General features: G+C 43.3%; 1 protein-coding gene across 9 annotated transcripts in view; it reads right to left on the bottom strand.

Moving 5' to 3' along the window:
- Positions 1 to 8173: 8173 nt before the first annotated feature.
- HECW1 (HECT, C2 and WW domain containing E3 ubiquitin protein ligase 1) overlaps positions 8174 to 15373 on the bottom strand; it is a 407022-nt gene continuing 399822 nt past the window's right edge. For 5 of the 9 annotated variants that reach the window (XM_051852913.2, XM_051852914.2, XM_051852915.2 and 2 more), the window contains one exon: positions 8176 to 13945. Coding sequence is in view for 1 of the 9 variants with exons in the window: in XM_070059776.1 (XP_069915877.1) it covers positions 13834 to 13945 (112 nt within the window). In the remaining 8 variants the exon portion in view is untranslated. Of the gene's footprint in view, positions 13946 to 15373 lie in introns of all 9 variants that reach the window. The other 4 variants (XM_051852912.2, XM_070059775.1, XM_070059774.1 and 1 more) reach the window with 3 other exon arrangements.

Raw genomic sequence — 15373 nt, 5'->3', positions numbered from 1 at the left:
TCCACGCCGCTCCGCCCCGCCACCGGCCACGCCCCCTCACGCCGAGCCCGCCCCCTCGAGCTCCGGCGGGGTCCCGAGAGCCCGGCGCCTCGCGCGCGCCCCCTGCAGCCCAACGGGAGAAGGTGCAGCCCTGAGGGCGGTCCCCGCGAGGCCGGCAGGGTCGCCGGGGTCCGCGGAGGCGAGTTCTGAGGGATTGGAGCCGGCCCCTCGCTCGGTCGCCCGCCGGTGTGCAGATCGCCCTTCCAGGCGCTCTCACCCGTCCTTACGTTCCTGACTACAGTCTGCATGCCCAGGTTCAGGACGTTCGTCCCGGAACTTCAGACTTGGGAGGGCAGATGAGCACCCCGAAGCCACCGCGTGCGAACGCCAGCCTCTGCTCCCGCCTCGTCCCGCGCCTCGGCGCCCGCAGCGCCCTTCGTCTGCGGTGCTGCCGGCCCCTCCGGACGCTTGGCCGCCGCGCGGTGGGCGGAATCCGTCCCCTCCCCATGGGGGACCCGCTCTTCCCGGTGGCCTCGGCTTCCCGGTCCCCTTCCTCCCCGTCCCGCTCATCCCGTTTTCAAGGTGGTAAGAGTGATCTAAAAATCCTACAGAACTGCAGTTCTAATGAATGCAGATGAAAAATATAGAGCTTTTCGAATCTAGAACAAGTAAAATGAAAACACGAGCCATTTGCGTTGTCTTGTCTTTCTTTTTTGTGTATCTGCTCCCCTCTTGAGATTGGGATCTTTGTGCATTTTCTCGATGGTATTTACTATCTTTTCACTTTTTTAAGATATTATTTGAGAGGTAGAGTTACACAGAGAGAGGGAGAAACAGAGAGAAAGGTCCTGCATCTGCTGGTTTAATCCCCAAATAGCTGCAATAGCCAGGAGCTTCCTCCGGGTCTCCCCCACAGGTGCAGGGGCCCAAGGACCTGGGCCATCTTCTACTGCTTTCCCAAGCGGTACCAGAGAGGTGGATCGGAAGTGGAGCAGCCTAGTCTCAAACCGGCGCTCATACGGGATGCCAGCACATCGCCGGCCCCCTTTTCACTTCTAATGTAGGACCCCCTTAAGCATTTCTTGCAGAGCTGGGCTGGTCGTGAGGAGCCCTTCAGATTTAACCAGGCATAATAAGCCTTCATTTCTCCTTCCTTTCTTAGGATAGCGTTTTGGGGTACAGTATTCCTGACTGGCAAACTTTGCTTTCACCATGCCCTCTTAGCCTGTAAGGTTTACACTGAGAAAACACCATGAACATCATGGTGACTCCCTCGTGAGTGCCTTGATGCCTTCTGTCTGTTTTTATCAGGTGCCTCAGAGAGGATCTTTTCTGCCCCGGCCTAACACGAGCCCTGCAGGCTTCCTGGCCCTGGATATGCTTATGTTCTCCCCAAGGTCTGGAAAGTTTTCAGCAGTTATCCCAATCGCTAGGTTTTCCATGCCTGTTCCTTTGCTTTCCTTCTGCTATAACCAGAATGCAAAAATCTGCTCACTTAACAGTGTCTCGTAACACTGGAAGACTTGCTTCATTCTTTTAAAACTTATTTCTTCTTTTAATCTGGGTTATTTAAAAGAAACCTGACTTCACACTCAGGAATTCTTCTGCTAGTTCAACTCTGCTGTTAAGGTTCTCAACTTTATTTTTAATTTATCGATTCTTTAGTGGCATAATTTCTGATTGATTCCTTTTTATTATCTCAATCTGTTACATTTCTCATTCCTATTATGAAATTATCTTTCTCATGTGGTCAAATTTTCTGTCTGTATTTTATTAATTATCATTAAGTTTCCTTAAAGTCATTCTTTTGGATTCTTTGTCAGGAAATTAGTCAATTGCCATTTCTCTGTGATTTGTTGCTTGGGTTATTGTATTCCTTTGGAGGCATTAACTTGCTTTGTTTTTTCATTCGTTTTGTGCCTCTACATTGCTTTTTATAGTAAAAGACTTTCAGCTGACAACATGTCCGTGGTTATTTGTTACATATGTATTTTTTTTTTTCGGTTCCCGTAGGTGTTTCAGTTTAGTGTTCACGAAGTGTCTTCAGCTGTAGTCAGCATTGGCAATGCCTGTGGGGGTCTCAGTGGTCTTGCCTCAGGGATTGTGGGATTACACAGTTTGGATGTAATTCTGTTGGGTAGGGTGGGTTTGCTGGGAGCTCTGGGTGTGGTCTACCATGTGGAGGGGGGGCAGTAATTTCCATTGGTTGTGTGAGAGTAGGGCCAACCTATAAGCCCAAGTGGATGTGGTCTAGAATGCCCAGTGGTAGAGCGGGGTGTCTGTCAGTATCTGAAAGCTGTGTGGGGCCAGGCTGCACCGGTGTGCCCAGATAGGGCGCCTGTCAGTTTTCAAAGCTCCCTGGGGACTACATGGAGGTCTTCTCCGCTGTTTCCCAAAGCTAAGAGAGGGCAGGTGGGGCTGAGCACCTGCTTCTCAGGTCTCAGTGGGCTGAGCTTCTGAGAACTCACTGCTCTACTTCCTGGGGCCACGGGGAGGGGGGATGCGGGGGTGAGACTTCCCAGTGGCCTCAGTGCCGGGCTGCTTAGGCTCGCTTGCCTGATTGCGGTCTGGGGTTGACAGTGAGTGGCTGAGGCATCCTGGGTGGCTCACGGGGATGGCCTGGTAGAGCTGTTGGGAGCAGCTGCCCTTGCTGCTCCACAGGACTCCAGGTGGGCAAGGTCTCTAGGTGGTTCTTTGCAACGAGAGCCTAGTTGAGAGAGGGTATAATGGGCTGAACTCTTTCTCTAGGGCAGTGTACCAGTGTGGGAACCCAGCAGCTCCCTCAAGAGCTCAGGGGCCGTGAGGGCCGAAGGTTCCTCCAAACATCAATGCCTCCCGTGCCTACAGTGTGGGGATTGCAAGTGACCTCATGCTTTTGCTTCCCCTGCTGAGCAGGGTCCCTCTTGGTTCAGGGTTGATCTCCAGAGGCAGATGGCAGTGCTGTGTCCTTAGCTGCCTTCTTTCTAAGGCCATCAAGTATCTCTATGCTCACTTTTCTGCCCCACTTTGCAGCAGGTGGAGTCTCCCTGTGATCTGTGATGCCCAAGATTGAGGGAGGAGTGGTGGAGGCAGCCCCTCGGCTGCCTGGCTAGCAGTTCCAGGGGCTCAGTCTGTGGATACTGGCCTGCGGACAGGAGTTGTGGGGTTTTTCCCCAGCACTCTTTACTGTGCTGGGCCTGGTACAATGGCCTGGGTTTAATTCCTTTTCCCTTCCACAAGCAGGAGGCCTCTCTCTAAGTTATGCTGCTTGGAGTTGAAGGAGAGGTGAAGAAGGCAACTCCCTCCTTCCTGGCTCCTTCCATGCATCTTTTCTTATTATACTGCAAGCTGGCGTTGCAGCGTCTCACCTGGCTCCTGGAGCCTCTGTAAAGCGAGGTTGGTTGTTGGAGAGCTGCTCATCTTGGTGTCCCTGTGTGGAGACGATGGGTGGAGGATCTTACTCAGCTGCCAGCTAGCTCAGCCTCCAGCAATGCTGGAATGATGAGTTCATTAACAGATTGGATACAACTCAAGCCAGAATTAGCCTAATAAGAGAAAATATGCACAATGAAATACAGGAGATAAAGGGACATAAAGTTCAGAAAAGGGATGAAACCCATGTGATAAAACATCTGACACCTGAGTATTCAGAGAATCAGAAAGAGAGGAAAAAAAATAAATGAGGCAGTCTGTGCAAAGACAACAGCTGGGAATTATTCAAAATGAATGAACAGCAAAAAGGAAGTTAAGAAACATCGTGAGCCGGATGTCAAGCAGAGGAAATCATATGTAGGCAGATCACAGTCAACCACCAAGACACAGAGACGAAGAAAATGAGGGCCTATTCTTGAAGAAACAATGGAAGCCCAAACACCTTCAAAAGGCTTCAAAGCACGGAGGGAATTAGCTGTCAACCTAGGTGATAGACCTTGTAAGAATATTCTTTAAAATTGAGTACAGAAATTTTTATAACAAAGAAACATTAGGATCACCAGCTGACCTACACTGAAGGAAATTCCAAAAGCATTTTTTCAGGCAAATGGAAAATTCTCCCAAATGAAAGGTGTCTAAAGGAATGAAGAAAATGGCAAAGGCTAATAATACATGGCCAGATATGAATAATATGAACTGTATAAAACAGTAAAGATAATGCCGTATGGGTTGTACATGTATAGAGAATTAAAATATAATACTAGAACAAAATAGGGAACAAATGGAATTTAACTGTTCTACAGCCTTAGCATTTTCTGGAATTTAATAAAAGTATGTACTTTGAGGCTGGTGTTGTGGCACAGTAGGTTAAACTGCTGCCTCTGACACCCACATCCCATATAAGCACTGGTTCGAGGCCCAGTTGCTCCATTGCCAATCCATCTCCCTGTTAATATGCTTAGGGAAGGCAGCAGAAGATGACCCAAGTACTTGGCTCCCTGCCACCCATGTAGGAGACCCGAACTCCTGGCTCGAGCCTGGCTCAGCCCTGGCTGTTGCAGCCCTTTAGGGAGTGAACCAGCAGATGGAAGTTCTCTCTCTCTCTCTCTCTCTCTCTCTGTCTCCCTCTCTGTCCCTCTGTAACTCTGTCTTTCAAATAAATAAATCTTTTTTTTTAAAAAAAGCACTTACTTTTAATTGTAACCACTACAGTAACAGCTAAAATAACAACAACAACAACAAAAACCCATATAAGCAGGTAACAGAGGAGGGACATGAAATAATAAAAAAAATTAAATCCAAAAATGGCGAGAGAAAAAAGGAACATAGAACAATACTAGACAAATAAAAAATTATAAATATAAGCAAACAGGATTTATAAAAACAACTAATTGAGACATTGTTTAAATTCATTGAATTCCACCAGTTTTGAAAGTGCAAACACCCATGGAAGCCACACCTTATGAAGGAATGAGAGCTTCCATGGCTTTGGAAGTTTCTCTTGGGCTCCTTTCACTCCATGCCTGCCACTCCCAGATCAATCTCTGGTTTGGCTTCTATCAGCATAGATTAGTTTTGCCTATTCTGGAGCTTCATATAAATGTATAAATGTAGTCATATACAAATTACTCTTGCGTATGATTTCTTTTACTCATAATGTCTTTGAGATTTGTCCATGTGGTTGTCTACGTATGAAGTTCCTTCAGGCTGGGTAGGATTCTGTGGTTTCACTATGCCACCCTGCATTTACCCACCCTCTTGTTGATGGATTCTTGGACTGTTTTCAGTTTGGGGCTATTGTGAATAAAGCTACTATTCTTGTATATGTCTTTGTGTGGAAATGTTTTTATTTCTCTTGGGAAATATCTGGAAGTAGAATTGCTAGGTCACAGGGTAAATGCATGATTACAATCTTAAGACACTGCAAAAGTGTTTTCAAAAGTGGTTATAACCTTTTACATGCCTAGCAACAGTGTAGGAGACTTCCAGTTACTCCAGATCCTTTCCAATACCTGGCACTCTCTGATTTTTAAAATTGTAGCTATCCTAGTGAGTGTATAACCCCTGTACTATTATTTAAATTTATATTTCCCCAGTGACTAATGCTACTGATACTTTCTCATGTGCTTATTGGCAATTTGCTTATCTTTTTGAAGCACGTGTTCAAGACGTTTGCTTATTTTAAAACTGAGTTTTATTATTGAGTTCTTTGGACACTCAGTGAGTAAATCTTTTGGCAGGTACATGTGTTTAAGTATTTCCTACCGGTCTGTGACTTGTGTATTCATTTCTCATAACAGCATCTCTGCATGGGCAGAAGATTGCAGTGTAGTCGATCAAGTTGTACTTCTGTGATAGTGTTTCTTGTGATGTTAAAGGAATCTTTGCCTAGCTGTAAAGCTATTCTCTACGTCATCCTCTCTGCTTCGTTGTTACATCTTTGTGTCTGTGATCCATTTCACCTTACTTTTTGCATATTACATGAAATAACTATTGAATTCTTTCTTTAAAAATGTGTTCATTTGAAAGGGAGAAAGGGAGACAGGGTGGGGGAGACCATATATATGTGCAGTGCCACACAGAAAAGAGCCAACTTTCTCCATGTTTTTGAGGTTTTGAGGTCGGAGCAGTGAGAAATAGAGTGGCTTCCAGTCTGTTTTCCTGAGATTCAACCTGCCCTTCTTTGATTCATCTGTCCTGGTTCTTTCCTGCCTCACCTTTGACATCAATTCTGATTCGGGCCAAATAAATGTGAAAGCATCCAAGTTTATTCATCAGCTTCCACAACTATGTAAGTTTTTTTTTGTTGTTTTTTTTTTGTTTGTTTGTTTGTTTTTTTTTTGCCAGGTAGAGTTATAGACAGTGAGAGAGAGAGAGAAAGGTCTTCCTTTCATTGGTTCACTCCCCAAATGGCCACTATGGCCAGCACATGAGCCGATCCGAAGCCAGGAGCCAGGTGCTTCCTCCTAGTCTACCATGTGGGTGCAGGGACCCGAGCACTTGGGCCATCCTCCATTGCCCTCCCGGGCCACAGCAGAGAGCTGGACTGGAAGAAGAGCAACAGGGACTAGAACCCAGTGCCCATATGGGATGCCAGTGCCCTAGGCAGAGGTTTAACCAAGTGAGCCAGGGCCCCTGTAAGGTTTATCCCTGTAATAAATCCCTATTCCAGTCACTCAGAGTGTTCTCCTTTCCTGACCTTCACCCTTGCTGACACAAGTTTGATACATCCGTTAGCCCACAGAACAGAGATGCTCTTTGGGCAGTGGGAAATGTGAGCCAGCGAGATGTTTGGCACTTTACTGAAACACCATTTGTATCCTGAATGTAATCATTTTCTCGTAAATGTTTCTGTGCTTAGAAAAATTGCATGTTTTCTTTTTTCTAAGTTTTTTTTTTTTTTTAAATTTGAAAGATTTACAGAGAGAGGTAGAGAGAGAGAGAGGTCTTCCATCTTCTGGTTCACTCCCCACATGGCCACAAGAGATGGGGCTAGGCCAGGCTGAAGCCAAGAGCTTGGAGATTCTTCCAGGTCTCCCATGTGGGTGCAGGGGCCCAAGGCCTTGGGCCATCTTCTACTGCCCTCCCAGGCCATGGCAGAGAGCTGGATCAGAAGTGGAGCAGCCATGACTCAAACCGGTGCCCATATGGGATGCCAGCATTGCAGGCTAGGGCTTTAACCCACTGTGCCACAGCGTCGGCCTCACACATTTTCCATTTATTAGGTATAAGGTTTTATGGATGTTTACACAATAGGTGGGGCATGCACACTTAACTCTTACTGTAATTTTAGATGAACATTGCTGGAGATTAACAAGACCATTACATATTTATTTAAAAAATCAGCCACTGGGGCCAGCATTGGGATGCAGCAGGTTAGCTGTTGCTTGTGACACCAGCATCTCATGTCATAGCATCCATTTGAATTCCAGCTGCTGCACTTCCAATCTACCACCCTGCTAATATGTGTGGGAAAGCGGTGGATGATGATCCAAATATTTGGGCCCCTGTCATCCTCCTGGGAGACCCAGATGAAGTTCTGGGCTTCTAAGTTTGTGGCCATTTTGGGAGTGAACAAGTGGATGGAAGATTTCATTCTGTCTCTCTGCCTTTCAAATAAATAAATCTTAAAAAACAGTAAGTCGCCGGCGCCGCGGCTCACCAGGCTAATCCTCCGCCTTGCGGCGCCAGCACCCTGGGTTCTAGTCCCGGTCGGGGTGCCGGATTCTGTCCCGGTTGCCCCTCTTCCAGGCCAGCTCTCTGCTGTGGCCAGGGAGTGCAGTGGAGGATGGCCCAAGTACTTGGGCCCTGCACCCCATGGGAGACCAGGATGAGCACCTGGCTCCTGCCATCGGATCAGCGCGGTGCGCCGGCCACAGCGCGCCGGCCGCGGTGGCCATTGGAGGGTGAACCACTCTCTCCCACTGTCCACTCTGCCTGTCAAAAAAAAATATATATATATAAAAATTAAAAAAAAAACAACAGTAAGTCACTAAGGAGACCTAATCATTGTATACACAAAATACAGACTCAAAATACATCCCTTACTGAAAGAAAAAGTCAGAGTTTTGTTTTAGGTTATGTTTAAAATTGACAAAAACTAGTAATAATAATTAGCAAACCAAATAATATTCCTGTGGATTATATGCATATAACACACCCATATTGCATGTGCTAACACATTCACACAGGGAGAACATTGTATGAAAGTGAAGGCAGAACTCTGTAGCCAAGGAATGCTGAACACTGCCAGGAAAACACCAAAAGCCAGGGGAGAGGAATAGGATAGAATGTCTCTCATAACTCTTCAATAGAACAAACCCTCTTCCTCATAACACACCTTGATCTCATCTTCCCATCATTGTTTAAGTCACGCAGTTTGTGGCACATAACAGCAGCCACAGCAAAGCCACACAATGGAGCCATGGGAGCAGGCAGCAATGCATCCTTCTTTGGTGGATGCATACCCTCTGTGCCTTCCTGGATTTCACTCTTAGCTTCCACCTCTCCTTCACACACACATCACCCCTGGCAAACCACCTAATGAGTATGGTAAACGTGGGAGCTCAGGACCCCAAAAAGTATTTTGTGATAAGGCATACTACTAGCTCCCAAGACAAAGCTTGGTGGTTTTGAGCATCAACTCTCCTTGTTTCAGAGTCCTTATCTCCAAGATAAACATATCAAAGAAAAGCATCTGTCTATTCCCAGACATAAATGTGATGATTTCTGCAAGACTGATGATGGTTCTCCTGGGTTCTCATAACTTCATTTATTTTAGTAAAGAACCACCAATGCTAAACATACATAAACTACATCTGAAAGTGAGCTGTGTTGGGGCCAGCACTGTGGTGCAGCGGGTTAAAGTCCTGGCCTGATGCATCAGCATCCCACATGGGTGCCGGTTCTAGTTCCAGGTGCTCCTCTTCTGGTCCAGCTCTCTGCTATGGCCTGGGATAGCAGAAGAAGATGGCCCAAGTCTTTGGGCCCCTGAACCTGCGTGGAAGACCTGGAAGAAGCTCCTGGCTTCGGATTGGCACAGCTCTAACCCTTGAGGCCATCTGGGGAGTGAACCAATGGATGGAAGACCTCTCTCTCTGTCTCTACCTCTCTTTGTAACTCTTTCAAATAAATAAAACAAATCTTAAAGAAAAAAGAAAAGAAAGTGAGCTGTGTAGGTGTCACTGTTTTTCCTTATAGCATATGGTTACTAGTGAGTTGTCAGCTCAGGTGTATTGGAAAAATATGGCCATAGAAATCAGGTGTTCTGAATACAAATTTTGATTTCAGAAAAATTATAAAACAAAATAATATACTCCTCTATAGGAGTTAATGGTCTAGGATAATTTTCCTTCTATACTTTATCTTCCATTAGAGTCAATCTACAGTAAATCCAGCAGGTACATAAAGATGCAATATTGATATGTCTATCTAAAAATCAGTTGCTCAGTTTTCCTTCTCTCAATCTCACCCACACTTTTCTCCCATAATAAAATACTTTCTCTTCAAAGAATATATCAGATTGTAACCACCCAGTGAGAGCCAGAGTCTTCTAGAAGATGGAAGGAACTAACGCCATTTCAATGTTGGGAGGTTGTGATCTGCGCCACAGGGCACTATGTGTTTGCCAAGTGGTAACCCTTGTCTTAAGGTCACACTGGGTCCTGAAGCCTTTGAAGAAGCATCTCTGCATGTGGAAATTCATGCAGGTCAGTGTACGCTGGGTTTTACACAAACGACACTCTCAAAGTAAAACCCAATGGTTTGCATGTCATTCTCATAGGCACACCCTAGGACATTGCCACAAAAACTGTTCCTTTATTCTTGGATGTGTGAGTGCATGCTATGCCTCTCTGAGAAGTCAGTTTTGGGGAGAATTGTTCCTCCTAGCAGCTGGCAGCCTTCTTTGTTGCTTTATTGCTCATACCCACTGGGAAAATAGGCAGGGGGGGAATTGCAAGTTGGTACCCGAAGCTTCCAGGTGCAATAAGGCGCATACACAGTGCCATACCAAAGTGAGTTTATTGACATTCCTTGAAGGTGGCTGATGAAAGAGAAAGCGAGGCCTGAGTATCACGTGACATTTCTCTTGTGGATGTGAGCAAAATCAGCCCAGTAATGTGGACTTCTCTTGCTTTTGACTAGAACAAAGACTTTTTAACAAAATTGTTTTAGACATTCCCTTAGATAACTGGAAGCTGCGGGAAGTAGGCTAATGGAACAGTATTTACTCTATGTACTACCTCTAGGCACCTTTTTTTTCTACTAGAACAAAGGGACTACATGTCACTAACAGGAAAATAACACTTTCTCTTTTGGACTTTATGATAGCTGGAACACCCATCCCAGACTTGTATGATATAGTATTGCAGTAGTTTTAATAATGAACACTGAAATACATAATTAATAATAATAAAGCACCACATTTTTATGTAAAGTTCTAACTACTTTCATTTGAAAGTGTTTTGTCTTTACTGGGAAAACATTTGTGGCAAGAAAGAAATTTTGAACACATGGTTTGACCCATGGATTAATAATGCAATTGATGTAACTTTAGAACTGTCCTAGAAAACTCAGCTCATTGGCTTGCCACACAAGTATATCTACTGTTAAAGGACATATGATCAGGTATTAAAAGGACAGAAATTTAGATCTCACTCATTTAAAATTTGTCAAAAAGTCATATACCTCTCTTTCACCACCCTCCCAGTTTTTGTGCTACAATAGTGATCGCAGTAAAAAAAAATAATAATAATAAACCTTTCCCAGTCTCTACCAATTTATATGCTAGGGTACTCAAAAAGCTCCTGGAAAATGTGTGTTAGGAAAAAACTACTCCTGGATTTCAAAAAAATTTTTGCACCAAAATAAACTTATTTTTAAATTTCATTTTCTACTAGCTCTTTTTTAAGTATCCTCGAACAAAGAAAGTTAGAAAGAATTCAGAAACAGAGTATTTCTCCTGACCCTGCAGAATCAATTTCTATTTTTGGGTTATCATCTTCATATTAAAGAATAAAATGTGATATCCATGAAATTACTGTGATACCTTATAATATCTCAAAAGTACTTTTTCAACTTGCAGCATACATTTTCTTTTATTTATTGTTCTTATTTGTCCCTAATTAAGGCCATTATACTCTTAGTAAAGCTAGGTCTAAAAAATTCTGTTTAGGTGATTGTGGCCTATAAGTGATTAGTTTTACAATTTGCCTCCATGAAGAAAACTTGTGCTTTAAATTAAAATAGATTGCAGATGGTAACAAATAGGTCTGCCTTACCTGTTGAATTATACAATTTGGGGTGGTTCATACCTCCATCTGGTGAAATTAATTGGTCAATTTAACTCCATTACTATTTCATCCTATATATAATGAAAAGTGAATTTTAAAATCTATATATTATATATAAAATAAGGAGTAATTTTAAAATCTAACTCATATATAAGGTAACAAGAATCTCTCCATACTGGTTTCTGAGCTCCTCTTCTCTTTGCTTTCCTTCCTGAGGATTCTACGCAAGGTTGTGAGCAGTCACTGGGGCCCTGTTCAGCAAGTTTCACATTCTTTCAGGGATCTCTGACATCAGGACTTCCTTACAGAGTTCTGCACTTTCCTGAAATACTGTTCATGTTATGCTTACTTGGATGCATCTAGAGCCATGGCCTTGTTGCTGAATAAGGAAAAGTTGGTTGAAAATGCATTTATTCCCATGTTATCAATCTGAATATAATTTCTAAAATACCTCATTTCTTCTTTATATGGTAGAACACATATTAATACTATTAGATAGATAGTAATATAAATTGTAAATCTCTCCAGGAGCCGACTGTCTTTTGAGCAGCCTCCGCTCTTTGTAATGCCTGGCAAATAGTATGAGTCCCAATAAAATAGTTGACTACTTGAATTAATGAGTATTTACATGTTTATGTCACCAAAATCTGAAAATGAAAGCAGCTCCCCATATGAAAGATGCTGTTCAAAGAGTTAGAATAAGAGTATGGGGGAAATTACTCGCACAATGCTTATGTTTTCATAAGTAATGAACAAATCTATTGGAATCCATTACTTCCCAAAGGCTGAAAAGTGTATTGATTTTGTCTATCTCCCAAATTCTGTATCCTATAATCTACACATTCGATTTGATCATGGCAAATATTCTTTCATAATAATAGAAGGTTAAATTTTTATAATACATAGTCCCTGACTGACAACAGGTTCTCTGCAGTTGGGGGGGGGGGTTTCTGCACTTTGTAAATAATTATGAATCAAAGGATGCTTTAGAGTGGAGGGAACACAAATAATGCACTGTCCAGACACAAACTGGTCCAATGAGCAATCATGGATGGCAGGCATGGCTTCATATGAAATTCACCTCACCTTATATTTCTCACATTTCCCTCTTGTTTTAATACAGTGAAAACAACAGTGTGAAGTTTACATAGTGAGTCTCTTTAGCTCTTCTTTTCCCAGTGAAGAAAAACACTTTCATTTATGACATATTTTAGACAACATAGATAACAAGGTTAGAAAAATAGCAAACGGCCATTATGGTTGGGTTTATTTGAAATGTAATTGAGGATGCTAGGCTGTCTTTGGAGCCTACAACTATTTTTCTGAAAACACAAAGTTTTCCAAGATATTTTTTACTGAACGCTAAGAGAAACTGAATATTTTGACACAAATCAATGCGCCTTTGGGCTGTTATGTTTCTGCCCCAGGAGGATTGCTACAGATGAAGAAGAAGTACTAAATTGCCCTTGATCCCCAACAAGCACCGTCACTCTCTGTATCTTCTCGTCAGTGTGGTCCCCAGACATTCAGATGTGAAGGAACCTGAACACCACAATTTTCAAAATAAAAAAACAGAAGGAACAACACGATAAAGACCAATATCAAAGTGGAAAATAAAAAAAATTGTCTGCCAAGCAAGTGCAACTGGGCTTTAACAAAAGTCATAAGATTATCTATACATTTTTTTTCTTTCGTGGAGAACGGTCACTAGACTGAATAAAACAAAACAGTACAGAAACCAATGAAATAGGTCCTTCTTCCCCCTTTCCCGTTTGCTTTACAACATCCTACACAACACCACAGGGGTGGACGCCTTGTTCTTCAGGCTCCATCAATCAGGAAGATCCTTTTTGGACAAGTGCACAGGTTTGTGCTTCTCGTGTGGTGGGTGTTTTCTAGGGGTGCGTCCCCTCCTAGACTTCTCTGAACTCAAGTTGAGCCCACAATCCCCACAACTCCTGGGATGCACATCAGCAGGAGGTGTTTTTCTTGCCACTGTTAATTGTTAGAAGTGTCGTATTTGCACCATACGTCTAGGCTAGTTCCAGCTGATGAGACTGATGCCACGCGTAAATCATGAGTTGAATGTATAAAAATCTCAGCTTTGCCACTGCTGTCCTTTGGATGGATGATATGCACAGGAAAAAGTAGAGTGGGAGGAAAACAAAGAGCTGATCAGCGCCTAGTTCTGGAGCTGGTTGTTGGAAATTATAAAAAATGGTGACTTTGCTCAGAAGACATGGGCGTATAAAAGCTTGGAATGCTTAATGCTCAAATTTTCCCTTAAATAATAGAAATGGAAGTAAACATTTATTAACATTTGGTCAAATGTAGCATAACTTGCATTCGTATTTCATTGTTAGTAATGGAGGTATGTGGAGATATACACAGACCTTGAGACAGCTGTTTTTTAATATTGCATACAGGCTAGCAGTTCATTGAAAACAGAAGACAGAAGCCTGAAGGTTAGATCTTAGAAGAAGGCAGTTCTTCATGCACAGCTTTTGTCAATCCTGATTTGGTTTGGAAATAAAAATCATGGAATACCAAAACCAAAGGAGAGTTGATTAAGGGAAAGGAAGATGGGTATCATCTCAGAAGGGGTGATGGGGTCACTGGCCAGGAAAACATGAGGCGAGGCTCTGCTTCCTCACTCAAGTCCAAAGGTGCTGGTTTCTTCAACTGCTGTCAACAGCTTTTCATACAGCATGGAGTAGGAGGGATACGGTGGAAGATCCAATCGGTTGAAGCATGTGTGTGCCCTGAGTGGGGAAGAAAAGATTGGTTACGGTGTTTGGATCAATGATACAACTGGTCTTGAGTGTATCTGTGACTTGGTCTGAAGCTTGGAATCAACTGGGAGTCAAAAGTGAGCAGGACCATGATTTAGGACAACCATAAAGTGCTGTAAACTTGCAGCCATAGCCTTCTAGACACAAATAGATGAGTTGAAGGAATGGAGTAACCAGAGATGGGTGGTTTGCCTTTTAAGGAAAATATACTTCACTAGAACCATAATAGCAAACCCAGTGATAAACTCCATGATACCAGCTTGATTTTGTAATTGCAGTATGTTATGGGTCGAACAGGATTTGTCTCCCCGAACTCATGCAGCTGTTTAAACTCTGAAGTTTTAATGTTAAGCATTGATGGGTTAAGGGTGGAGCTTTGATGTAACGACAGCATCTGAGAGGTGGGGCTTGAGTACCAGGCTTACGCAGTACACAGGGCATGGGAGAGATGCATTTTAGGATGGGGAAGGTAGGAAGAGAGGAGGGGGAAGGGGGATTCGTCTTCACAGGGAGAATCTGGAGAGCCTGCTGCTATGTCTGCCAGGCATCTATTCTGCCTCCTGCCAACAGCTTATCACTGGGCTTCAGGAACTGGTCCTCACCTCCACCCTATCTCCCTGTGTCCCTTCCCCCTTGCAGCTCTAGGAAGATTGAAACTACACCATGTGCTAGGCTATGGATAACCAAGTTAAGTAAGGCAGAAAAATCCCAAGTGGGCTTTGGAATGAGCTAAATTAACTAAGAACAAGATATAAGCAGATGTTATCTTGTTGGTTTTCTTCCTCTGGCAATTTTTTAAATTCATCACTTAATTTGAGAGAAAGGGAGAAAAAGAGATAGACAACTTCCATCTGCTGGTTCATTCCTCAAATAACCACAGCTGCCTCCTGCTGGGGCCAAAGTTGGGTGCTGGTAACCCAACCCAGGTCTTTCATGTGATAAAAAAGACCAATCACTCGGGCTATCGCCACTGTCTCCCAGGGTCTGCATTCGCAGGAAGCTGGAACTAGCAGCAGAGCTGGGTATTGAACGCAGGGCATTATGGGATGTGGGCATCTTAACAACTCTGCAAACACACGTTGGCCATTTTAATTGACATTTATGAATAGAAATATTACAGGAAAAAAATCTCACATTTACAAATTAGTTGGAAGTAAATTCTGTATGAGATTATTTTGGGGAGTAAAGACAAAGCATTAGAAAATAATACCTAAATGGAAGGGCCTGTTTCTTTTCTAGTTCATTTATGGTATTTATCTACAGTCTTAGTTAACTCCCTTAGGTAAATTCTGATTTGTCAATAGAGTGAATGAATACAATCATATCATGATGCAATTCTATATTCCTGACCACTCTCCTCCCTCTGGGTGTGGTTCTGACAACACAGAGCTTCTACTT

This window comes from Oryctolagus cuniculus, chromosome 16 (genome assembly GCF_964237555.1).
Source record: "Oryctolagus cuniculus chromosome 16, mOryCun1.1, whole genome shotgun sequence".
Taxonomy (NCBI): Eukaryota; Metazoa; Chordata; class Mammalia; order Lagomorpha; family Leporidae; genus Oryctolagus; species Oryctolagus cuniculus.
This window is presented reverse-complemented; position numbering and strand designations above follow the sequence as displayed.